Source organism: Lissotriton helveticus, chromosome 7 (genome assembly GCF_964261635.1).
Source record: "Lissotriton helveticus chromosome 7, aLisHel1.1, whole genome shotgun sequence".
Classification (NCBI taxonomy): domain Eukaryota; kingdom Metazoa; phylum Chordata; class Amphibia; order Caudata; family Salamandridae; genus Lissotriton; species Lissotriton helveticus.
The window spans coordinates 109937463-109963156 of record NC_136068.1 but is presented as its reverse complement, the minus strand read 5'-3'; the positions used below and the strand labels follow the sequence as shown (position 1 = coordinate 109963156).

At 43.9% G+C, this 25694-nt stretch overlaps 1 protein-coding gene across 1 annotated transcript in view; it reads right to left on the bottom strand.

The window, feature by feature from the left end:
• The window catches only part of LOC144768175 (DEP domain-containing mTOR-interacting protein-like), a 150447-nt gene that overhangs the window by 72151 nt on the left and 52602 nt on the right, over window positions 1-25694 (bottom strand). Inside the window, exon 4 of the mRNA XM_078651637.1 lies at window positions 2243-2366. Within this exon, the coding sequence (XP_078507763.1) occupies window positions 2243-2366 (124 nt within the window). The remainder of the gene's footprint in view (window positions 1-2242; window positions 2367-25694) is intronic.

Below are 25694 nucleotides of genomic sequence, written 5' to 3'. Positions count from 1 at the left end.
TAAAAATGTTGTCATTTACAATGCCAATAGCTCTAACTTTTGCAAAGGCGAAACCGTTGCATTGTAAATGCTTGTTGTACGTTGTTTGCATGCATGTCTTCGTGTCTGTTTGTCTGTCTTGTGTTTGTCTGGGTGATTCGCTATGCATCTGTTTAGTTTTGGTGTACCTCGCTAGAAAAATGGTGGAATGGGGCTGGTGGATGAAGATTTAGCTGTATATGTTTAACGTTTAACAGGGAAATAAAGGCCTTTGGTTTAACCTAAACAGGGATATTTTAAGGATGATAGGTCCTTTGTAAGTACCTCATAGGATGTGGGACCGGGAGAACAGGTTAAAAGATTAGAAATAGCTGGCAACAGTGCCACATGGTCTGCATATCAAGGCAGTGAGTGGCTGGAAACTGTCAATGACCCATGTCAATCTGCTAAAGGTGGTTCCTAACTCATTGGGATGCCAGTAGCACTAAGTTAGATTGAAGTGAAATGTTCTCTCTCTCCTGCAATAGAGACTAAGGGCCATATGTATGAAGCAAATTCGCATTCGCAAAGGCCGAAATTCGCAGAATTTCGGCCTTTGCGAATGCGAATTAGCAAAATGATATGTATGAAGTAAAATCTGATGCAAAATAAGGAATCGCAAAATTTGCAAAATGCTCTTAAGGGATCGCAAATTACCACCAACTTCTAGTTGGTGGTAAGTTGCAATTTCCTCAAAAACTGCACATTTCAGCATTTTTCAAAGTGCCATGTGACGCACATACATGCCCTTAGGGCATGTATGTGCGCCACATGTGCACCCATGCATATCTCAGGGGTGCAACAGGGTGTCCTTTGGACAACCCTGCACCCTTGAAATTATTCTCAATTTGCGATTTTCAAATTGCGAATCGCAAAATTGAGAATACCTTCCCATTCATTCCTATGGGCCTCCTGGCCCCATAGAAATGAATGGGAAAGTATTCCTTAATTGCGATTCAAAATTTGCTAATCGCAATTAAGGAATACTAAGAATTTGCTAAAAAAAAAGCGCATTTTTACATACATACCAATTTGGGATTCTGAAATAGCGATTTCTTAAAAATCGCTATTTCAGAATCGCAAATCGGTACCTTCATACATATGGCCCTATGAACCTGCAAGGTTTTATTAAGCATCATTGGATGAAGATGAAGCAGTTATCCCAAAATGGTCCAAATCCGAGCTAGAGTCATGCCATGGTGGTTGTTCCCAGGAGAAGGTGCGCACGTCAAAGTACATCATACACTCTTTGAATAAAGATGTGTAATGCATGCTTGAACTAAGCACAGGCTTAATATTCCAGGAGAAAAGATTCTCCCAGAGGGAGACCTGGCTCTTATTCATATATGTCCAAATACCACTTCATTTATAGCAAGAAGCACAGTATCTCCTCATCTTTGGCATCTGTTCTTGATTGCAATTGAGCCTTGCATTTCTACAGAAAATCCGTAAACAGGTCCTACAGTTGTGCATCCTACTGAAATTTTAGCCAAGGCTCGGATAGCAACATCGTGACTTTTTAAGATAATTTTTTTGAAAATCATAGACACACATTTCCAAAATCCAAGTCTGAAATTTGAAGTTTTGTCATTGCAGTTTTGGCTGTTTTTCTCAAACATTCACTTAAACTTGGCTTTGACACAATGGCTAAATCTACAACATTCAACAACAGATTTCAGAAGTGAAACAAATGACTATTTTCTACCAGTTCACATTTTTTATATAATTCTCGTCTGAGCCTAAAGTTTACAATTTCACATGTGGAATTCTGCTAAAATTAAATAGGACACTATTTGACACTCTTCTCCATTGTCCTATAACACAGACACTGATTTGTACATTATTGTAAATATTGAAACATCTTCCAATATATATATATTTATAGATACTCCACTCTGAGGTTTGCCATTTCTCTAGAAATTGCCTTTTGTTGGTTAATCAAAAATAATTTGTAGATATCCTAATTCGAAAACTGAAAAACTGAATAATAATCAGATTGTGCTATGTCCTCAAACAAACTCTAGGTTTGTCTTTGGAGAACTTTTAAATACTTGTGAAGAGAGGATATTCACAAGGCAGTATTCTCCACAAAAGGAGCTTCCCCCTCTGGAGCAAAGATGATATGAGGAGGATGGTCATCTTCAAAGGTTATAGTAGCTCAGAATCTCTCATTATTAGCATGCACCAAGACAAGTGAGTTTGTGACATTATGTTTTATACTTACATCTCATATAGACTTTGGCCTCTCATAAACACCTTGACATCCTTGTTCAGGGGGAAGGTCCCATCGTCCTTGCGGAAGCGGTACAGGAGCTTGGCATCTTTGTAATCAGAGTACTCATCACACACTGGAAAGAAAAGCAGCAGGTTAAATACAGTCTACCCTAGTGCACTTCAATGGTATATGTGTACATCTTCATAAGAGAGTTTATGTTTTGTGTGACACTGCTAGCTCAGCTTACAGTCAATGATTTTTAAAGAAAAGCAACAAGATAGTAACTTAATTCAGTATTTGCAGTTATTTCACAGCAGGACACACTAAAACTTATCATAGCATATATTGAACTTCTCACACCTGGACGTGGGACTGCATGTTCATAGCAGCACAAAAAGCTTTTCAGAAATATTAGAATTTTGTGCATGGAGATGCTCATTAGAAGTAACCACAGATAGGAATGGGGTACCTTGGAGACAGGGAAAAGGTCAGAAGTCAGGAAAGAGATTTGAGCTTTACGTGGCCACACCTGTAATAATAAATAGTTGAGGGGTCCCCCCAACTTAAATCTCACTGCCATGCTTCTTAAGATCTTCTTAGGTTTATTACATAAATCAATTTGAGACTGGAAGACTACACAAGATTATATGACAAAATATCTTGAAAGAGAAGGTGAACACTGCGGGTGAGAGTTAAGTTGATAATACTGCGGATGAGAGTTAATATGATCATACTGCGGGCGAGAGTTAATATGATCATACTGCGGATGAGTGCTAATATGATCATACTGCGGGTGAGAGTTAATATGATGATACAGCGGGTGAGAGTTAATATGATGATACTGAGGGTGAGAGTTAATATGATGATACAGCGGGTGAGAGTTAATATGATGATACTGCGGATGAGAGTTAATATGGTCATACTGCGGACGAGAGTTAATATGATCATACTGCCGGCGAGAGTTAATATGATGATACTGCGGGCGAGAGTTAATATGATCATTCTGCAGGCGAGAGTTATTATGATCATACTGTGGGCGAGAGTTACTATGATCATACTGTGGGCGAGAGTTACTATGATCATACTGCGGACAAGATTTACTATGATCATACAGCAGATGAGAGTTACTATGATCATACTGCGGATGAGAGTTAATATGATCATACAGCGGATGAGAGTTACTATGATCATACTGCAGACGAGAGTTACTATGATCATACAGCGGATGATAGTTACTACGATCATACTGTGGATGAGAGTTAATATGATCATACTGCGGACGAGAGTTAATATGATCATACTGCGGACGAGAGTTAATATGATCATTCTGCAGGCGAGAGTTATTATGATCATACTGTGGGCGAGAGTTACTATGATCATACTGTGGGCGAGAGTTACTATGATCATACTGCGGACAAGATTTACTATGATCATACAGCAGATGAGAGTTACTATGATCATACTGCGGATGAGAGTTAATATGATCATACAGCGGATGAGAGTTACTATGATCATACTGCAGACGAGAGTTACTATGATCATACAGCGGATGAGAGTTACTACGATCATACTGTGGATGAGAGTTAATATGATCATACTGCGGACGAGAGTTAATATGATCATACTGCGGACGAGAGTTAATATGATCATACTGTGGACGAGAGTTAATATGATCATACTGCGGACAAGAGTTAATATGATCATACTGCGGACGAGAGTTAATATGATCATACTGCGGATGAGAGTTAATATGATCATACTGAGGACAAGAGTTAATATGATCATACTGCGGACGAGAGTTACTATGATCATACAACGGATGAGAGTTACTATGATCATACTGCGGATGAGAGTTACTATGATCATACAGCGGATGAGAGTTACTATGATCATACTGCGGACGAGAGTTACTATGATCATACAGCGTATGAGAGTTACTATGATCATACTGTAGATGAGTTAATATGATCATACTGCAGACGAGAGTTAATATGATCATACTGCGGACGAGAGTTAATATGATCATACTGCGGACGAGAGTTAATATGATCATACTGCGGATGAAAGTTAATATGATCATACTGCGGATGAGAGTTAATATGATCATACTGCGGACGAGAGTTAATATGATCATACTGCGGACAAGAGTTAAAATGATCATACTGCGGACAAGAGTTACTATGATCATACTGCGGACAAGAGTTACTATGATCATACTGCGGATGGGAGTTAATATGATCATACTGCTGATGAGAGTTAATTTGATCATACAGCAGTTGAGTATGTAAAAATGTGAAGTTTCGTGAGATTTCTGTGGCCTGGGGTATGAAAAATTGCCTGCAGGATACAAAGGTGGAAGATGCAGCAAAAGAATCGAGTGGTGAAACTTAAATGTGTTAATGTGAATGAATAAAAAACACATAAAGTAAAATAACTCATTATTCGTGATACAGTTGACGGAGGTTGAGCATCATTCCATTTTTGATCAATCACTGTATGAGTATCGATTAATGAAATCAAAGTCAATTAATTACCAGCATCCTTTGAAAGAACTGAAATGCCGCTCGCAGCAGTTTGCTTGCCTGCATTTTTGGTGGAGTCTGTATCACCGGGGACTGCGAGGACCAGCAGCCCATTTCTACCACAGCTGTGTCCTCTTCCCTCATTGCTCCCGCCCTCTGCCTGGACTCTAAATACTGCTCGTGGCCCCCGCTCCGTGGGAGCGGCTCGCAGCAGTTTGCTTGCCTGCATTTTTGGTGGAGTCTGTATCGCCGGCGACTGCGAGGACCAGCAGCCCATTTCTACCACAGCTGTGTCCTCTTCCCTCATTGCTCCCGCCCTCTGTCTGGACTCTAAATACTGCTCGCGGCCCCCGCTCCGCGGGAGCCGCTCGCAGCAGTTTGCTTGCCTGCATTTTTGGTGGAGTCTGTATCGCCGGGGAATGCGAGGACCAGCAGCCCATTTCTACCTCAGCTGTGTCCTCTTCCCTCATTGCTCCCGCCCTCTGCCTGCACGTATTTATTTGGCTATTCCTCCCAGCTACGCGGGAGGCGTGCGGGCGCGCGCTAGGCCAAGCCTTTCCGCTGTCTACAAGCATCTACATACTACACGCAGGGGGGATGGCTGGTCGGGAGAGCAGGAGAAATCCAGCGACCGCTAGCGGCTTAGTCGCAGGTACATTGGACAATTTTATTATTAGAGCCAACTCTCTTTTGTCCCATGAAATAATTCTGTTGGAGCGGCGGCTTTCACAAGAGATTGCCACAGCTAAGAGATCGTGGCTGGGCCATATAGCAGACGTATGAACACCGGAAAGAGTTTTACCTATGCCTGTTAATGATGGCTCGGAGTCTGGTACTAATCTAGTGTCTATCGAGTCAGTACGCACAGTGGGCAGTGAATCTACCCTGCCCCCTATACCCGAGAGCAATCCGCTTTCCAATTTGGCTGATACTCCGCCAGTTAACAGTCTTGTAAGGCCAAATACTCGGCAGCTTAGGGAGAATCGGGAAGGGGCAGTACCTAAAAGAAAATGAGGGGCGCAAACAGCTGGGGGGAGGAAGTCTAAATTGGCTAAACACTCTAACTGCCCTGATTTGGGAGGGGGGGCCAGGGCGGGGGAGGCCTTTGGAGGGGGGGGCAGAGCGGTGGAGGCCCCCACAGCTACTATTGTACCATCCACCCCCCTAGTACTAAGCTCGCCAATGCATATTTTAGGAGACTCTAACATTGGTACTACTGCACGGGAAAGGGAGGACCTCTTGATCGCTAATCTGGCTGTCCTTATGAAAAGGATGCTTAACCCCCTAGAAGCCAGACTCACCCAGATAGAGCTAAGGCTCTCAAAAATAGAAAAGGTTGTAACAGCCACTTCAGACCATCTGAAATTAGACAAACCAATAACGGCGGGTGGGGAGTCTGTTAATAATCGGAAGGGGGTCATTACCCCTGAATCCTAATTTTATATCAGTCCCCTGTTCCACAGTGGTCAGTACTTCCAATAGGAATCCGCCCTCTCCCTCTCCAGTTGGTGCCCCACCAGTGGCCAAGAAACCCATCTCAAACCCTCTCCCTGAAGCACGAGACCGCAGCAATCCTAAAAAGAACTTGATAATTGACCTACCGCCAGATGCAAGTCCTTTGGTAGTGGTTCTAGCGGGGGTTCCGGAGTTAAATGATCCAGCCAGAGAATCTTTTACCTCCCTTAAAAATAAATTGGCGGACTGGCTGAATAAAAACAGACCGCTCCCTGTCCAGACTTGTAGTGAGATCTTGATGGTCCGAAGAGTCTCGTGGGTGGGTCCAACAACAAAAAATGTCAAGGGTGATTGCATCCTGGTTAACTTTAGGGATTCCAGGACTGTGTCACATATATGTGACTGGCCACATCGTGACTCAGCGACTACTATTGTGTCACTTCCACTGGCCTATTTTTACCCACCCTTTTTTGCGTCACATAACTTAGGGAGGGATGCAGATTGGGAAAGAGTGGAAGCAAGAGGGGTAAATAGGATGATTGGGGACAGGCCTGATCAACCCCCTCTCCTTTCCCAATACTTTTACCATAACCGCTTTAGCCATTTGGATATGGTCGATTGACTTAAAGATAAGCATGGGGCAGTCATGGGATTAAGGCTGGGGGATGGATCGAACAACCCAAGGACCACGCCCAACGGGACTTCCACTGCTAGTCAAGTGGCTGGGAGTATAGGGAGTCATCAGGGTGTAAGTAATCCCCCAATCCCCCTAGCCTGTCCACCCCCACCCACTTTAGTTCTCCCTATCCTGGTTCCTGGCCCTAAGAACCAACCTACAACACGGGACGCATTGGCCACTGCCAAACCAAAAGTAATGGACACCAGGGTCCAAAAAGAGCGTCCCACTTGCCAAGTTAACCCAGGATCATTGCTGATATTGTCATGGAATCTGGCAGGCTTGCCCAACAAAATGGCCTGCCCAGAGTGGGGTGCGTTCATAGACAAGCATGACGTTTGTCTTTTCCAGGAGACATGGGCTAGAGAGGATCAATCACGCTGTGGCTTTGCCTCATTTAATGTACCGGCACGATGGGGGGGGGAAGGGGCGCCCGTCTGGGGGCATTACTATTTGGGTGGGCTCTCATTTAGGATGTAAGGCAAAGTCAGTGAACTCCCAGTCAGATGATGTCCAATGTGTAGTTCTTGAGTGGCCGAACGCTTTTAAACTAGCGTTGGTCAATGTATACTCTAGACCTGTCAACATCACTAGCGAGTCAAGGACGATTGAGGAGTTGTCTTTATTTTTAAATACTATTCCTGCTGATATTCCGCTCGTGGTTGGAGGCGATTTGAACTGCCACTTTGAGCCGCTGGCTGGCTTGAGGGATGGGGCACTACGGGAAGAGGATGATTATTGGCTAATACCAGGTACTGCGGCCCCTTCGCCAAGGTCCTGGACGCCTTTGGCCATTCAAATCACGGCGCTTACGCTTAACCATTCGATCAGGGCTTGTAACGGCCGTGTGCAATCTGACATCCCTCCGAAGTGCACATTCAACAAGCCTGGACAGGAGTCACGGTTGGACTACATAATGGTTAAGACTAGTCTGTGGCCTAAAGTTATTGACTTCTGGGTCAGTGTTAGAGCGGAGAGCGACCATAATGCGCTGGTCCTGGAATTGTCTCTTTCCGGAGCTGGTATGGAGACATATAATGGCTGTGATGATCAGGACATGAGGATGACCTTATCAAACGACAGACGCAGAGTCAGGTGGGATAACTTAGTAACCCATCCAGGGGATGTCTGCAAATTATATGCACAGGCTGTGCCTGTATTGGAAGAGGTTGGTGCCCTAGTCACGCAATTTTACTCCCCAGACTGGCACAGTAAGCTCTTGGCCCTCCATGGCAATCTAACAAGCTTACTGGCTGATATATTTAATCCCCGCGTGACCAAGAGGATTGCAAGGGGGAATTGAACATCTTGGTTCAATGCTGCTTGCAGAAAGGCAAAAGCGGAGTTAATTCTGGCTCTGAAGCAAAATAACAACAAGATACAAATCCAAGCCAGGAGATTAGAGTACAAGCGCATAACCAACTCTGCAAAAATAGAATGGGACCAAGATAAGTGGGTTAACTTAACTACTTCCCTAGCGAACAGAGATTCATGCAAATTCTGGTCAATTGTGACGACAGGGTCCGGTGAACCAACTCCGGCCGTAGAACCTAATATAGCAGGCGAAGTGTGGGAGGACCATTTTCGGGCCCTGTATGCTGCAGAGAATGGTGAGAAAGTTGGGGATCCTAGGGGGACGAGCTTAAATCCCACCCAACTGACTGAGCCGATTGAGTTTACCACGGAGGAGGTCTGTGCCGCAATATCTAAACTTGTGGCTGTCAAAGCCCCGGGGTTGGACAAACCTCCGGGTGACCTCTTCAAGCACGAACCGGTAATCTGGGCTCCATACTTGGCAATTATCTTTAATGCAATACTGAGAGGAATGGCGGTACCCTGTACTTGGCTGGGCGCAGAGATTGTCCCCATATTCAAGAAGGGCTCTCCTCTCCTCCCAGCCAACTACAGGCCTATCAGTCTCATTGATGTACCGCAGAAGATTTTTGCAAGGCTGATTTTGGGGCGGATACAAGACTGGATGGATGATAAATTAATCCTAAATCCGTTCCAGGCGGGGTTCAGAAAAAATACATCCACTATGGATCACATTTTCCGCCTGAATTTACTGTTTTGGAAGACTGTCAGGATAGAGGGCGGCTCGATCTACACGGTTTTCGTGGATTTGCGCGCTGCCTTCGACCTGGTCCCACGAGGCAAACTCTGGTCCGTACTTCTTGAGCTGGCCATTCCACCACAACTCCTGAACATTCTGATGAGGCTCCATGAGAGTAATTATGCCCGGGTTAGGTTTGGGAAGAATGGTTTGCTGTCTTCCAGTTTACCAGTTGACAGGGGGGTAAGGCAAGCATGCGTTTTGGCACCTACCTTGTTTTGCCTCTACGTCAACGGGGTAATTGCCCATTTGAATGGCGTACCAAAAAAGGATGCACCTAGTCTGGCCGGCAGAAGGGTGCCTGCGATCATGTTCGCAGACGACACGCTTCTGCTTTCAAAGTCACCAATGGGAATTCAACGTGTGTTGGATGGATTTGAGTTATTTTGTCTGGAACGGGGTTTGGAAAGCAACGCTCTAAAAACTAAATTTATGATTTTCAATCCCCCGGCAACCACTCGTCCAACCCCCAGTATAGGCTCCATAAGACTAGAGCGGGTCCAGACTTTTGAGTATTTAGCGGTAACCATGAATGAGGACAGGACCTGGGAGCCTCAACAAATTAAATCACAGCTTCAGACTGGCCCAACTTACAGGGGGAATCTTGAAGCTTTCCAACACATCTACCTACAAACCCATCGGCCCACCTTTGGAGATTTATAAAATGCAGGCAAGGGGGGCGGTTGTCTATGGCGGTGAACTTTGGGGCTACACATGTAGATCAGAGATCACCGTCACGGAGAACAAATTTTTAAGACAACTTTTGGTTCTGCCGTCAAGTACTCCTCTTCTACCCCTGCGGCTCGATTTGGGTATTAAATCGATAGAGGAGGAATTGGGCCTTAAACAACTAAGATTCTGGCGGAGATTGTGGACAACACCCGAGCTCCATAACTACAGGCAGGAACTTCAGGAGATCCTAAGCCTACCAAATCTAGGGAAAATTCCCTGGCTTATGTACATCAAGAAAGAATGTGGGAGGTTGGGAATACCATTACTATGGTCTGATCCTGAAATTGCCTGTAATGTCATTTCACGCAAGCATTTGGCCAGATTATTTTATGATAGCAAAATATCCGCTGCTTTGCACAATTCACAGATCGGCACCCTAACAGAATCCTTTTTAAAAGTTAAAGATTTTTATCATTTTGAACATGTTTTTGATGATATCTTTCCAATTTTAACAAGAAAATTATACCTGCAATGGAGATATGGCACCTTACCAATTAGAGCTCTCACCAGTAAGTGGGCTCCACCTACACCAAAAAACTGTCCTGGTTGTAATTGTGAGTCTGAAAATTATTTGCATTTGCTGTTTTTCTGCCCAGCTTATCAAAAGTCTAGAAAGTACTGGATTATACCTGTATGCAAAAACTTGGGATTTACCAATTGCATGCAGGCCTACAGAATATTTAAAACAGAGTTATCCGGTTTTATTGTATTTCAATGGCAAATTAATTTCTACAGATGATTAGATCTACAGTCTGTAGTCTCTGTTTTTTTGTGCAATATTATGTACGGTGCAGTTTCGATATTTATTTGCTCCTGTATTGTAGATACTGTTTTCTTTTTAACTCAATATCATGTTCTTTATAAGCAATGTATTTTATCTGTACTATGTGAATATCTTTTATGGCTATAAAACTGCCAAAATAAAGATTTATGAACTGAAATGCCATTTAATCTAGTATGTTCACTAGGAGCATTGAAAGCCCAAATTACCAAAATTAGAAATGTCAATGTGTCTCTAGTACAAAATAAGGGGTGAACATTTAGGCACTTTCAACTTCAAGACCTCTATAGCGAGAACAGTACAAACCCTTTATGCTTACCCATGTCTTGAATATTTGCAGTTCATATTGAAAATAAAATAATGTACTACCTCAAGACTAGAGGGGGCGTTGGTATTGAAGGACCACACTTCCCTCTGACGCTCCCCATATATTGGAAACACTGAGAAGTATATTAGCCACCAAACCAACACTAGAAGATACAGAAGCTGGGGCAAAACCATTATGTTAAAATGTTTGTAAATAAGTACTTAAGGAACTGCAAACAACTGTTCAGACTCTAAAAGTTTATGACTGAACATTGAAAACTCTGGCCAATTGATCGCAGGGAGGGAATTTTCCAAATTTTGCACCCACTGTTCTGAAACACCTCTTAGAGACTAGAATTAAGCTGCAGATGCCTGTAGAAACGAATCTTACTCTGTTAAAGTTTAAAGAAAGTCAACAAGCATTACAATTGTATGGCCATGTTTTAGCAAATGAATAAATAAATTAAAACTATTAAGTAGGTATCAAAATGAATAAACTGAAGACTTGCATCATACATTTACCAAAGGGGGTACTATAATAAAGACTGATTTGAGTTAGAGGAAAGCACCAGATTATTAAAGGAATTAACCCCTTCAGTGCTGATGACAAAGCCAGCTCGTCATGGGCGTTACCTGCGCTACGCGGATGACCAGCTGGCTTTGTCATAAAAAAGCCTTTTTAGGTTTTGCCTTAGCCATGCGTACGAAGTACGCATGCGCTAGCAAAACCTCTTGATTCCTATCTGGGGTGATGACCCGCCTCTGCCTATCATTGGCTAGCTCCATAAATGGAGGCTAGCCATTGGGAGGCAGAGGCTGTCAATCGCGTTTTCTCTCGAAAACGCGATTCGGGGGCGTTTCTCGGGCTTTTTTTAAGCCCCGCCCCTTTGTTCCGGGCCGCGCTGCCATTGGCTGCCGGCCCGGGACACCCCCGTGACGTCATTCCCGGGCCGCGCTGTGATTGGCTGCCGGCCGGGACACCCCCGTGACGTCAGCCAATCACAGCGCGGCCGGGACTTGACTTGTTTCATTTTGCCTCTTTTATTTCCTTCCAGGTTAACAGCATCGTTGCGATGGAGACTCGGTAGAAGCGGAGTGGAAGGATCGGGCGTACAGGAGGCAAAAGCAGCTGTCGGAGCACGGTGGGGTAGACGCTTCTGCGGGAGCAGTACGACGAAAAGTCCCTGTGGGGGGAAGACTCTTATTTTCTCTCCTCTGCAGGGCAATTTTGGCACTGCTATCTTGGGGTCCGGCGGACGGAAGAGGTCGGGCGAGGAGTTCCTGGCGCGCCCTGAGAGATTTGAACTAAAGGTGGTTTGCCGAGGTTTCCAGGCTTGCCCATCGGAGTTTCGGCCATCGTCGGAATTGGGGCATTTTTGTGTTCGCAGGATGAGCGCCACGCTCTGTACCGAAGGGTGAGTGTTGGGGTGCCCTTGGTGTCACTATTGAACGGGGATTGTCGCAGTGTGAGCATGGCTCTGCATGGCAGGAGGCTGCCGAAATAGCTTAGATGGGAGAGCGTTAGTCGGTAGATGGAAAGGTCCCGGGTTCGATCCCGGTTTTCGGCAGCGTTATTACATTGACTGTAGCGTTAAATCAACCATTACGTATGGCCTAAACAACAATAAATATCTCCCGGCAGAGTGATAGTGGAATTTGTGTCGTCACAGCTGCTGTAAAGAATTACAGTGTCGGTAGTCATGCGGGAGGTAGCGGGCGACCTCGGTCACGCTATTAAAGTGAACTCACAGAATGGTTTGAACTGCACAGGGCCAGTGTGGAGCTGCATTTATTTTGATCCCAACACGGGCATGTTTGTCACTGCGCGTGGAACAGATAGTTAATGGCGCGTCCAGTCGACGGCTCCCTGGTGATGTCAAAGTTTTTCTATTCTTTCACCCCTCGCGTGCGCGCGCTCCCCTAGTGGTAATGGGCGACTGACGCGTCCTGCGGAGTTTAAGCAGGTGGCGGGGGAGCGCGGAAGAGATGCGGGGTGGCCGTTCCAATTACCGTCAATAAAAAAATCAAAGAGGATGCATGAGTCTTCATTTTGTTGGAGCCGTAATGAGTGCGCGTTCGAGGACAGCGCATAATCTCTTTGGGGCAGAACTACTACCTTTCACCTGCGCCATTGCTTTGGTGTACATAGCTGGTTGCCCACCCCCTTTCCCCGGGTGGGACGCTTCCATGTCTTTCCCCTCTGGTGCGGGAGACATTACTAAAGGTTGCTTCCTCGCAGAGTGCGAGAAGGGACCGAACTGACCCTGCTTGCTGGAAAACATAATAGGATAGTGTATTTTAGTGGAAAATTAGTCCGCCTTAATGTAATGGTTGTAATAATCCTGTGTGGCTAATAGTTTATTCAATGTTTGGCTAGTCAATTGCCAATTGGAATTCAGATCAGGTCAAGTAGTTCGTCTCCTCCCAGTACGGGGGGGGGGGGGCAGACGCAGCAGCTAAACTGATGGTTTCAACTTAGACTTGGCTTGTAACTCCTTGCTCCACACTTACGGGAGCGCATGTGAGTCCGGGCGAATCGTTTATCTCTGTGCATCAAATTGCAAATTTCTGTAACGATTAAGGATATTTCATAGTTTGTGAAAAACTGCCTAAAAGGAATCATGCTACATGTGAGCCAGGGGCATCAGTGCTCAGCACCAACACTTAATTATCAAACACCAGGCTGCCAGTGGTGGCAATGTTTGTCTAATTTAGCGACACGCGGAACAACAGCTGTTAATTGATTCAATATAGATTGAAACACACACACCACCCTGGGCGTTTCTGGGGAGCTGGGAATAGTTAAGCACGAGTGCAATGAGTAGTGGATGTGTTAGCACTGCCACTCCCAGCACTAGCAGGGGCGATGGGTGGGCCTAACTGTAGGGGCCGCCATGTACTGTACTGTTGGATCTAACATGCTTTACCCGGTTGAATGCCCCTGTCCCTCCCATCCTTGTTTTGCAATTTCGAGGCACACAATATTCGAGTGAGTGTGCTGCAGTCTGCTATGCTCCCATTGTAATTCAAATGTCCTCTGTAAAGTGCTGTCACCCCTGGCAGCTAGGACTGCACTCTACCCAATAGCCAAAATAAACCTTTGATTGGGAGAGAAAAAGCAAGGTGTGGAAGTGAGAGGACCACTAGAATGCAGGTCCAACAACGAAGGGCACAACAACTGCATTCGGCTGGGCGACAGGTGCTCTTGTGATCACGGATGATAGCTGAACCCACAATTCCTTGCTCGTTCCTAAAACGTGAGAACTACCCAGATTTCTCTACTTCTTTATTGCATAATTTATGCAGCACTTTATTTCTGGACAGGTTTTTGTTTAGACTTAAGCAGGGTGCTCCCTCGGTTAGGGACAGAGTTATATATCTCCAAGGGCGTTAACGAGGAGAGCAAATCTAGTGTGCCACTGATGTTGAATGTGATCTATACGTGTAGTTGCTCTCCACCTAAACTTGAGAACTTCCCAGAGTTCTCTGCTTCTTTATTGCATTATTTAAGCAGCACTTTATTTCTGTACGGGTTTTGTTTAGAGTTAAACTGGGTGCTCCCTTGGGTAGCAAAAAAAAAACAAAAACAAAGCTGTAATGTTGTACCGGGAGGGGTAAAAGGCTTGGGCTATTCTTACAGCTTGGCATGGATAGCACTGTGCTAATCCTACGCTTTAAGACTTTGCTGCTGAATTGGCAAAAGACTGTGTCCCTTTAGATCTCATATCCTATGTCTAAAGACTTTGATAGATCAGCAGACATGGGAAGTGATGTTATGGATTGCAACATCATGTCTGATTAAACTATGCTGGGTTTCACAACGCGAGATGACGTCAGACTCTGCGGTACCAACAGAAGCGAATAGCAGACATGAGGGGAAATAGTTCGCGCTCTGCAAAACCGGGGGTGGTGCGGGAGATTATTTGTGGATTTCAGGCATGTGGGGATTGCATTTCGTGTGTTTGCGCTTTTACGGTGAGATTATAGTGGAAAACAAGCAGCAAACCGCATTTTTAACTTCCTCTGGGATTCTAAATTAATTCAGCAGCAACTGAAACACGATTCGGCCGTTTTTTTCCTCATACATGACACCAGGGCTGGCTTTAGGGTGGTACGACCGGTGTTGGGGCGCTGTGTTTAGCAATAACTTACAATTTGAAAAGCAACTGCTGCAGAGTTCCTTGTGCCTCCAGCTTTCAGGCAGTAATAAAGATGTCAAGATAACTGTTGTGATTGTTACTGCTAGAGAGTGAGATGCGGTTTGTCTAGTGGCAGTTTTGACTTGTCATGAAGCAGATCAGAGGGTTAATATGCCTGCTGCAAAGAACAGATCTGTATATTTTATGTGGATAGCAGAGTGGCTTAGTAAAGCCTGCCTTTACCAGCCCTTTAAAACAAACTGTATGTGAGAGGGACTAAGGAGAGATATGGGACCCTTTTTTTTAAATATATTTATAGGAGCTCTGTGTGGGGAGGGCTCTGTGTGGGGGGCTCTCTGTGGGTGTGTGTGTGTGGCATTTGCGAGAGATTAAGCTATTGGCATTGTAAATGACAATGCCATTTATTTATCTGTTTTTAAAACCAACACATAAATAAAAATGTTGTCATTTACAATGCCAATAGCTCTAACTTTTGCAAAGGCGAAACCGTTGCATTGTAAATGCTTGTTTTTTTCAGCGCACAGCGGGAAAACGCGGTAGCGCGGTAGGGGTTAAAAAAGATTTTGACAGGTCGCCTCAGTTTTTCTGTTTTGACATAGAAATGCATAAGTGGCAAAATTAAGCAGCATCATTTGAAAAAGTGGATCAGAATGTAACATGCAGCTTATTTCTCACTCTTTTGGGGTGTTAGGGTGCAGTGTTTGGCAGCTAATACGTCATCCTTTGCCCTTTCCTCTTTGCTGTTCCTGGCCTCCGATCTTCTCCATTCTACACACACTGTCAGCCATGCACCACTCCATCAGCTGCAAACACTAGTGAGCAATGGTGGTTTGAACTGATGCAGGTTAAAAACCCTCCCCAGTGCACCTAAGGAGATAAGAGAGGAGCCATGGAAAGAAAACAGACCTCACTTTGAACTATATGGCTGCAGCTCGGTGTGTGTGCAAATCATGCGGGAATTGTTTCTGTTTCCCTAAGGACATTTAAATTCACCTGTCATGCTTCTTCCTTCATACTTTTCTTTCCTTCTTCCCAGTTATGTGTTTTTCCTTCCAACTCTCTTTGTCTCATGATTTCTCTTTTCTTTCCATCTTTCTTTCCTTGCTTGGATTCTTTCTACCTTTCTTTTGTGATCTTACTCCATTTGCCTCAGTTATTTTTTGTTTATCTGTGTAACCATGTTCAGTTTCTGTGCCACTATAAGCCGCCATTAGACAAATGTGTCATCATATCTTCTTTCCTGCAGTGTGATTAATTGGCTGTGCTTCAGACTTGCGACCTGGAAATTGCAGCTCAAAGTAAAGAGACACAAAATCCAATATAATCTGTCCAGTGACACCTCAATCTAGGTGGTAATAAGGGCTTTGCTAGCCCTTGTTAGCAGCACAAAGTAATATGCCTCTTGTATTTGGCTCAAAACCACAAGTAGAGCACTTTTTTATTCTCCCTTCTGGAAAAGCTAAATCATGACATTAAGGGCCTGATTATCAGTCTGGTGGTCTACGGACCTCCACACTCATGGTGGCATGGCGGGGTCCGTCTTCCAACTGCCCTATTACAACTTGGACGGTCGGACCGCCATTGCACTGCTGCAACAGCCAGGGATCAGAGATCCCTGGCAGTGGAGCAGTGGTCTTGAGGCTGCAATATGTTTGAAGGGACAGCCAAGCATATTACGAGTTTCCTCTCTGCCATGGTTTTCATGGCAGTTTCTACTCCATGAAAACTGTGGCATATAGGAAACAAAGGGCCCCCTACTGGGCCCCCTGGTGCCTCACGACCATGGGGTGCATATAAGGGGACACATGTTGTGCACCCTGTGTGCATGCACCCCAGTACCTGCACGGCATGGACTGCACCAGTCCGTGCCTTGCCGGTACTGCCTTTGAGTTTCCCATTACGGTGCCTAAGCCAAAGAACTGCAGATCAATGACAAAAAAAGTCATAATCACACAGGTTTGGCGGTGTGGAAGCGGGGCGGCAGCATGGCGGTCCTGCACCCTCAAACTCATAATCAGGCCCTCAGACAGTTTGGTGACTCCTACTTCATTCTCACTGGTGAAATATTCACGTCGCCACGTTGTAGAGATGATGGTGTAAATATGACTTCTATTGGTCAGGTTCAAAATTAATATGCATTCCCTAATACAGAGGAACACAAAAGAGGAACCAGATAAGGCACATAACAAGCTTCCTCTGACATTACTTGGAATCTCCATGCACTTTTGAAGATGCGGAGAACACATTTCAAAATATTGTCTACAAAAACAATGTGGCACAAGTATATTTTGCCAAAAACATCATCAATAAAAATATTGACTTTGCGTTATAGTTAGGCTGATATTTCACTCGTACAAAACCAAAGAAATCCAGCCGTTTTAGTTAGCTGAGCTAACTATAACTCGCGCCCCTGCAATGCTTTGGTTATGACTTCACATATTACATCACTAATGACACGGTCACTGAGCTCACTGATGACATCACTAATGCCATCTCAAATGATGCAAGACCCCACACTTTACTTTTAGAAATATGCTCGGGGAGGTGGTGCTATCCGGAGCTAGGCCCCCCTCATTAAAGATAATTAGCCCCAGAGAGGTGGTGGTCCCTGGGACTGCGTGGGGGGCAGGAGCCCCCCACTCATTTTCTTAAACAATTAAGCCCCAGGGAGGTGGCGATCCCTGGGGCTGCGGGGGGTCCGCGTAGCCCTCCCGCATTCAATTTAAGCCTCGGTCAGTTGACGGTCCCCAGGGTATGCGGGGACCCACGTGGGCCCCCGCATCTCATTTTAAAATTCCCCCTGGGACCTGACCCACCCAAGAGTACCAAGGAAATGAAGCACGGGAGCCTGCACTTCGCTTTTTTATTTTAATTTTCGTCTGGATTCGTGGATCCAACATAAATCCCACCGAAAATTTAAAAAAAAGGTTTGGGGGGCCTTGTGGGTTCCTGTGGGACCCCCTGAGCAGTCCTAGGGGGTCAGGCTGTTTCTACCCTGCCCCCTTTTCTTAAGTTGTAACATTTTTTTACCTTTTTCCTTGTGACTCAGGTCAACTGAGTCACAAGATGGCTGCCAACACTTCCTGGTTAGAAGTGTTGGCAGCAACCAGGTCTCAGGCACAAGATCGGGAGGGTTCGTGGATCCTCGCGGCCATATTTGTATATTACATTTTTCAGGAACAACTGAACAGACTAACACCATTTGACAAAAAAGAGTGATTTCAGAACCAAAAGCTACATTTTTGCCAAATTTGGGGTTATTCCGTTCAGCAGTTCGGGCTGTAGCCGTGTCTAAAGTTTCCACGGAAATTTACAAGGAGAAACGTGTTTTGGGACCCCACTTTTTCCCAGCCCCCGCTTAACGAATCACCCTGACATTTTCAACACAGCACCTGACGTGAGTGGGCCATTCGTTTTGAACATTTTAAGAAAATTCCTTAAACAGCGCCAAAGATTTTGGCAAAAGAACAAAAGCTTCTTGAATTGAAACAAGGTCCTAACTATAACTACCTACCGACGACCTCCAGTAGATGATTCCAACAGCTTAATCTCCCAACTGCTTGCACTCTGTATGGTGCTAGAAGAAGATGGGTCACCACTGCAATTATAAGCGCGTTTTTATTTCACTGCTATGCAGCAAACAGCCTAACGCATTTCAGAGCAATCGTGAACAAGGAGCTGATTGCTCCATAACATGTTGGGCTGTTTGCTGCATAATGGTGAAATAAAAACACACTTATAATTGCATTGATGTGGCAGCCCATCTCCTTCTTTAGCCGTACAGAGTGCGAGCAGTTGGGAGAGTGGACTGTTGGAATGTAAAGTGGCTCGCTAGCCCGCCGTACACTCGCCGCACAGAAGAGGCTGGGAGAACCAGTGACTTCTTTGGTTGGATATATATAATATATGCGTGAAAGGGTTTTGTTTTTATATATATATATATATATATATATTGATATATATATACGGACACCGACACAGGGGAAATATTCGGCAATATCGTCTTTTAATTCATAATTACGCTGTGACGCATTTCGGCAATTCCTGCCTTGATCACACATATAGATATAGCACAGTGGCACTTATCTTTTGCTCACGCCAACCCCGGGAAGTCTTCCTAGAGAACAACTCCATACAACTCCCTCCAGCCTCCTGCAACTCCCCTTTTCTTCTGTGCCCTAGTCCTCTTCCTTCTTGCCCCCCACACTCTGTGGCACCCATCACGCACAATTAGTAGCATGAAATACATGGTGCCAAAGGGGGGCTGTTACTTTAGCCCCTCACCCTCCTCACACCTTAAACTAAGGTGTGAGGTGGGTGGAGCTGCCTAAAGTAACAGCTCCCTTCAGAATCATGCATTAGATGATGATGAGCATGATGGCAAGGTGGTGCCAGATAAAGTGCAGCTTTAAAATGTAAATCTGCAGTCTCACTGGTATCAAACATGTTTCATCCCAGCTCTGTCATGCTGTGCTGTGCTGGTTTGCTGCAACACATCTGGGCCATTGCATTTTTGTGACTGGCCTTACAATTTGGCAAAACAGACCTAAGTATCCTGGTGGCCTGCCTAATCCCTTACAAATCCAACAACGAGGTACAAAATGAAAAATTCTAGTTAAACTTTCTAATATTTAAATTATACATTAAAAATGACAAACTATACTATAATATTTAAAATAACAATCAATCAAATAGGAAATATAATTACCAATTATCATTTAATTAGCATAACAAATTAATTAATTAATAAAAATCAATAATGTTTATTTTAAATAACTTTCCACCCTAATTCCCTACAACCCAACAGCCCGCCTCTAAAAAACAAAATGAAAACGTACTAATTAAATATTACAAGCTATGCTAAAAAACTCTTCTTTTCATAATACTAACATCCAATGATATTGTAATAACTAGTGTATTTAAAATTAACTAAAAAAGTATTTAACACAACTACATTAACCTAAACATTAGTATATACAACATTATTTAAAAAAATTATATTCTACACCTAAAAGGAAGCTATTCTTACCATCTATATTCTGTCTCAAAATAATTTTGAGTTGATTTGTTTGACAAGATATCCTGGAATTAAATATTTTGTATTCGATATTTTGAAACCCATTGTAAAATAGTGTAATTATGCCAGAAACAATATATTAGCAGATGTTTTCATGTCTAAATTTAGGGTGGACATGATCCAATGGCATTAGAGCACTTTACAAGAGAGCAGGAAGGACAATGGTTTGAATGGATTAATTTAGAGAAAATAAAATTATAAAAGTTTCAAACAGGCACTCTAAATTATTTGTACTTGTGTACCAAAGCTACCATTACGAATATTGTATTCCCTAATTAGACTTCCTGCTGTATCTATCCAGGATAAAAGTAACCATCTTAAAAATATTCAAACCAGTTTTGCTTCCATTCCTTCCCTCACAATCCATCCAACCTTCTAGCTGTCCCTCCATCCAGTTTTTCTCCTTCTCTCCTCACTCTCCCTTCTCCCTCTCTTTAATCTTTATCTCTCACTCTTTCTCTTCCCTTGTGCGCTCTATCCCTCACATCTGTCTCCCTTTCCCTCACCACTCTATCTTTGTCCAACTGTGTTTGTGGTACTAAACCTGGGGAAGCTGGAAAGTGTTGCAGAGGGACCAGGCAGAGGGGGCCCTAAGCCACCGGGGAAATGTCAGATTGTATAAATGGCCAGTCAGGCCATGGATCTAGCCAAAAATGTATTGCCAAAGATAAACCAACATTGCAGGCTATTTCAGTCAGTTCAGTTTATAGTCTGGTTCAGGCCAACCAGCCTCATGGCTTTAAATAAAAAATGGAAGTTTAACAGTGGCCAGTGCTCAGTGGGTGTTCAAAGGCTGAATGGATTAATAACAGTAGCAAATTGAATGGAACCCGTAGTAATTCCAGTAGTTACACTGCTACTTAGTCACAAGAATATACATCCTCAACAAATTGTCGAGTGAGTCAAAAGTGGTAACATTCAATGATCCATTTAAAAATATACTATTGGCATGAAGTTGTTTCCACCCTTGGTAATTAATAGATGAGTCAACCTCAGTACTGGCAAAATGAGTTGGAGCATTTAGAGTGAATCGGCGTATCTTCCTTTATGGCCATTGTTGGACCTGGACCTCTCTGCATAGGTCACCCGTAATGTTTCCCCTTCACCCCACCTGTTTCTTGATCCTATTTCTGTTGGCTTTAGGACTCTGCACTCTTTACCACTGCTTACCAGTGCTACATTACTCATGCTCTCTCCTCTAAACATGTTAAAATTGGCTTACACTCAATTGGTCTATTTAATTTACTTGTACGTTCCTGGTAAAGAGGTAATACAGGAACCAAGGGCCTGTAAATTAAATGCTAATAGTGGGCCAGCAGCACTTATTGTGCCACCTACTTCAGAAGCCCTTTCAAACATGTCTCAGGACTGCCGTTACAGTCTGTGTGTGCAGTTTTAAACTGCCATTTTGACTTGACAAAAGAAACCTTTTGTCAGGCCTAAACCTTCCTTTTTAATTAAATATAAGTCACACCTAGGGGAGGCCCTAAGCAGCTCATGATGCAGGGTGTGCTGCATTTTAAAAGTTGGAAATTTAATTTTAAGTTGTCCTGGTAGAGAAAAACTCTAAATTTTGTTTTTCACTATTGCAAGGCCGACCTCTCACATAGGATAACCTTAGGTTACCATATTACATTTAACAAGTGATAACTTTTGCTTTGGAGCAGGTTGGAATGTTAGGTTTGGTGTCTGAGGAGATGTAATTTAAAGTCGTACTTAGTTGGAGCTGTCACCGGACACACTTGCACTTCAAAGACTCTACTTCAGCTCACAACAAAAGACCACATACTAGCAAATTGTACCTGTAGACAGACTGGGACCAGGGCAGAGAGGCAGGAAACTCCAGACACTTCTGTAGGGGGAAGACTCCAGAAGTTTCTTCCACTTCAAAATGGGCATCAGGTACCAAAAGGGAGTTCTCAGACCCACTCTTCAGTGCATTCTTGGATCTGTAGATACTATCTGCCTGAGCCCTGCTGGCCTCTGCTTGAGTTAGTTACTGATCCCCAAGATGTCCTGTACCCTTGGTGTGGCATTAGTTGATCTCCTCCCTAAAGAAAAGGAGAAATCCTGAAATTTTAGGCTCTTCGCGACCGCAAACGGGCATGCTCGTCCCAAGATCTTGTTGCCCTCGCCAACCACCAATGATAAGCTCCACTGAACCCCACTCTTCGTGCTGCAAATACCAGAATTGATGACCGCCAATGCGAGACCTGAACTTCGTGCTACAGCATTTACAGCCTTCTGTGACCACCAATGTGAAGCTTCAGCAATGACCGTCTGCGACCCCTGATAGAATCTTCATGCTATAGGGATGGCCATCCTTGCTGTTCGGCTAGCCCTTCACAGTAGAGCGACTGCCATCTGCCACACTCATCCTACTCCCCATGGCCTTCTCAAATGGAATTCTTCGCACTGGACTTTGGAAGGAAACTTTTTTAGCGGGACTAACCTGATCCCTGTATATGGTCCATGCTCCATTGCTGTCAGCCTTAACTTGTGGCTTTCACCTGGTCGCACACGACCAGATAACCGTAAGTGGAGCTTTGTGTTTTTAGGTGCTATGCTTGCCTTGAATATTTGAAATTGCATATCTTCGGTTCTACTGACTGAATTTTTGTTGTCATTTTGATGTCAATAATTTATTACATTTTACTCCTTTATTCTAAATTGGTGTGGGGTTTTTCTCGTGTTGTGGTTTCACTTTATTACTGTTTGCGTGCTGCATAAATACTTTACACATTGCCTCCAAGTTAAGCCTGACTGCTTTTTTGCTAAGCTACCAGAGGGTTAAGCACAGGTTATATTAGTGACTTTGTAGGTTACCATCACAAGGACTGTGACTGTTGCTTGAGAAGGGCTCACACCTCGCTCAACCAACAACCCAATTTCTCACAGCCTGGGAAAAATCAGAAAGAACTAAATAAGTGTCTGATTTTTATGCTGGCATCTTTCACAATAATGCCTAATCTTGAGGCCTCCATCTTTTTCAGCACTAGCTGATTCTTAAGCGGGAGTTTGGATCTAAATTACTCCATAGGCAGCCAATAAGTTACAAAAGGTGATGATGACCTGAAAGAGAAAATATATATCATCTACTAATTTGAAAGTTCTAGGCAGATATAGGAGGCAGAACTCGAATATAAGCAGTGTAAACTCTCTACTATTCTTGTTAGGAATAGTTTTAAAGGACTGTTAGAACATTGGAATGTTGGGAGCTCGTTGAAAACAATGGAGCGCTCTGAACTACTCATGGGTGGTAGAAGGATGGAGCTCCAACATTCTAATGTTTTGTTCACAGCAACAGCAGTGAACTGAGGCCTCATGGAGCCCGAAGGGATTTCAACCCCCTCAGGCCCCCTGAGGTCTTTTTTTTACAAACTAAAACATTCTGTCCTCTAGGGGCGGAATGTTCTAATATCCTTAGAGCCCTCTGTAGCGGGCTCTACCGACCATTAAAGGCCCGCACCCTTGTTAAAGGCCTTTGGTTCGGGCCTTCAACACTGGAGCGGGTCTTTAATGGCTGGTAGAGCCCACTACAGAGGGCTATAAAGCTATATAAAGCTATATTGGTTTGGTTCTGTAATTTTTTCCACATGTATTTTTCTGTTAAATTCTGTTGAAAGCAGAGGAATTGTCAGTAGTTGCTGTTTTGTGAGTGATTAACTCACGGTCCTTCAAATTTCTGGCATCTCTGTGAAATATAAGCCAGTAGGTAACCTGATTTTCTACTAGTCTTGCAAAATTATAAATTAAATATGTAATAATATACTTTTTTTGAACAAATGATCAAAAGTATGAAGAATAAGTTATCAGATGTTAAGATTGAATATCAAGCAGTTTTTGAGTGGGCTAAAATTTGGGGGCGGGGGGTGTATTGTAGCCCAAGAAAGCCCAAAATAAAGCATGAAACTTGTTATATGAATTCACAAACTTCCATGGATTTCATTATGTTTAAGGATGACTTCCAGATTTCAGTTTAAAAATTATTCTTAAAGTGACATGTGTAGAGTTTGTTTCCAATCAACTTGGCCTAGGGCACTACTCTCCAGTTCCTAGACCCTGAAAGGGACAAACTTTGTTGTTGAGTCTGATTTTCATTAATTTTGTTAATTAATAAACATGACAAGGAGCACAGTGCATCTAGATTCTTCCATTTTGTGCCAGTAAATCATAAACTCTGAAGAGACGGTGTGTCGGGACCTCTGGATAAGTGGAGTTTGTTGACGTCCTCCTCTGCTCTCCAGACCATGAGTGCCCCAGGGCACTCAAGTGACGCAACAAACTCAGTGTAATGGTGGGAAGCAACTATACGACTGAGCGAGGAACCAATGAAGTGTTGCTTACACTGGCCTCTCTTCGGATTACCAAAGAGAAGTGGCGGCCGGCACAGATCGGCGGTTGGAGGGCAGGGGCGGATGGGGGGCTGCAGGGGGAGTGTGTATAATAATTTTTTAAATAAATATAAACTTACCTTCTAGCTACTTCATTGCAGCGTCTCTCCTCCGTCCGTAGTCCTCCCTTGCTCGGCCTCAACAGGAAGCAAACCTATGCTCCCAGTCAACCAATCACAATGCTGCCTGCATGGAGAACATGCGAAGTGCGCAAGACTGTTTTGGGCGGCCTGAGAGGGTTGGCCAAGCAGTCATTGTGCACTTAAGAGGGTGCCACCATCTCTCCCCAGCCCCCTCACGCAAAGCTGCGGAAGTAGGAAAAAATAAAATGATAACAATGCAAGTTCTTATAATTGTATTTTTCCTTTGTTTCACTGCAAAAAGGCAGTGGGGCGATTCTCCTCCACTTTAGCGGAGGAGCCGCCTGAGCCAAAGAGTGGGGACCACATGGAGGGAGTGTGATAGAGCATACATCTCAGTTGCACTCAACCTTCTTGAACTGATCTTCACCAACCAAAGAAATGAAATGCCTTCCATAGACTTCAAAGGGATCGCCCGCCCAGAAAACTTGGCGTCACCCTCCAAAGACGTTTTTATGTACATTGAAGTCAATGGGGAAGATCTACAAGAAACTAAAGCAGCGCAGTGCCACAAGTAATTTTACTGCGCTGCATTCGTTTTGAAGCACAGGGATGCAACATATTAACAGCAATATATTGCATCTCTGTCCTGCGCTGGCGCACAAGCTGCTGCCATGCGCCGGCGCAGGCACCTTTGCGACAAGTCAGCAGGAAATTCCCTTTGGACTTTCTATGAGCATCCCATCATAAACACATTCCACATATGCATACAGTCACCCATTCACCAACATAAATAGCATTTACCAAAAAACCAATATATGAATACTTATTTATAAAGTATTATTCATGAATTAAAAAGTTTTATAACAATAAAAAAATCCACAATAAATCACATGATTTTTCAACATATGCAGTAAATCACAAACACAAACAGGGAGAATACAATAATTAAAAAGTGCAGAATTTGAAAGGCACAAACACCAAACCCACAGAGTCATTCAGATTCTACATCAAGATGTGTACTTCTATTTTTTTGTCAATGAGAGCCCATAGGGTTTAGTGATCATAAAATCCAGGAAGCGATGCGTTTCGGTGGTATTTAAACGATAGAACCACCTTCTTCAGGCTTAATCATAAAATATCTCCCAACACCTTCATATATTCA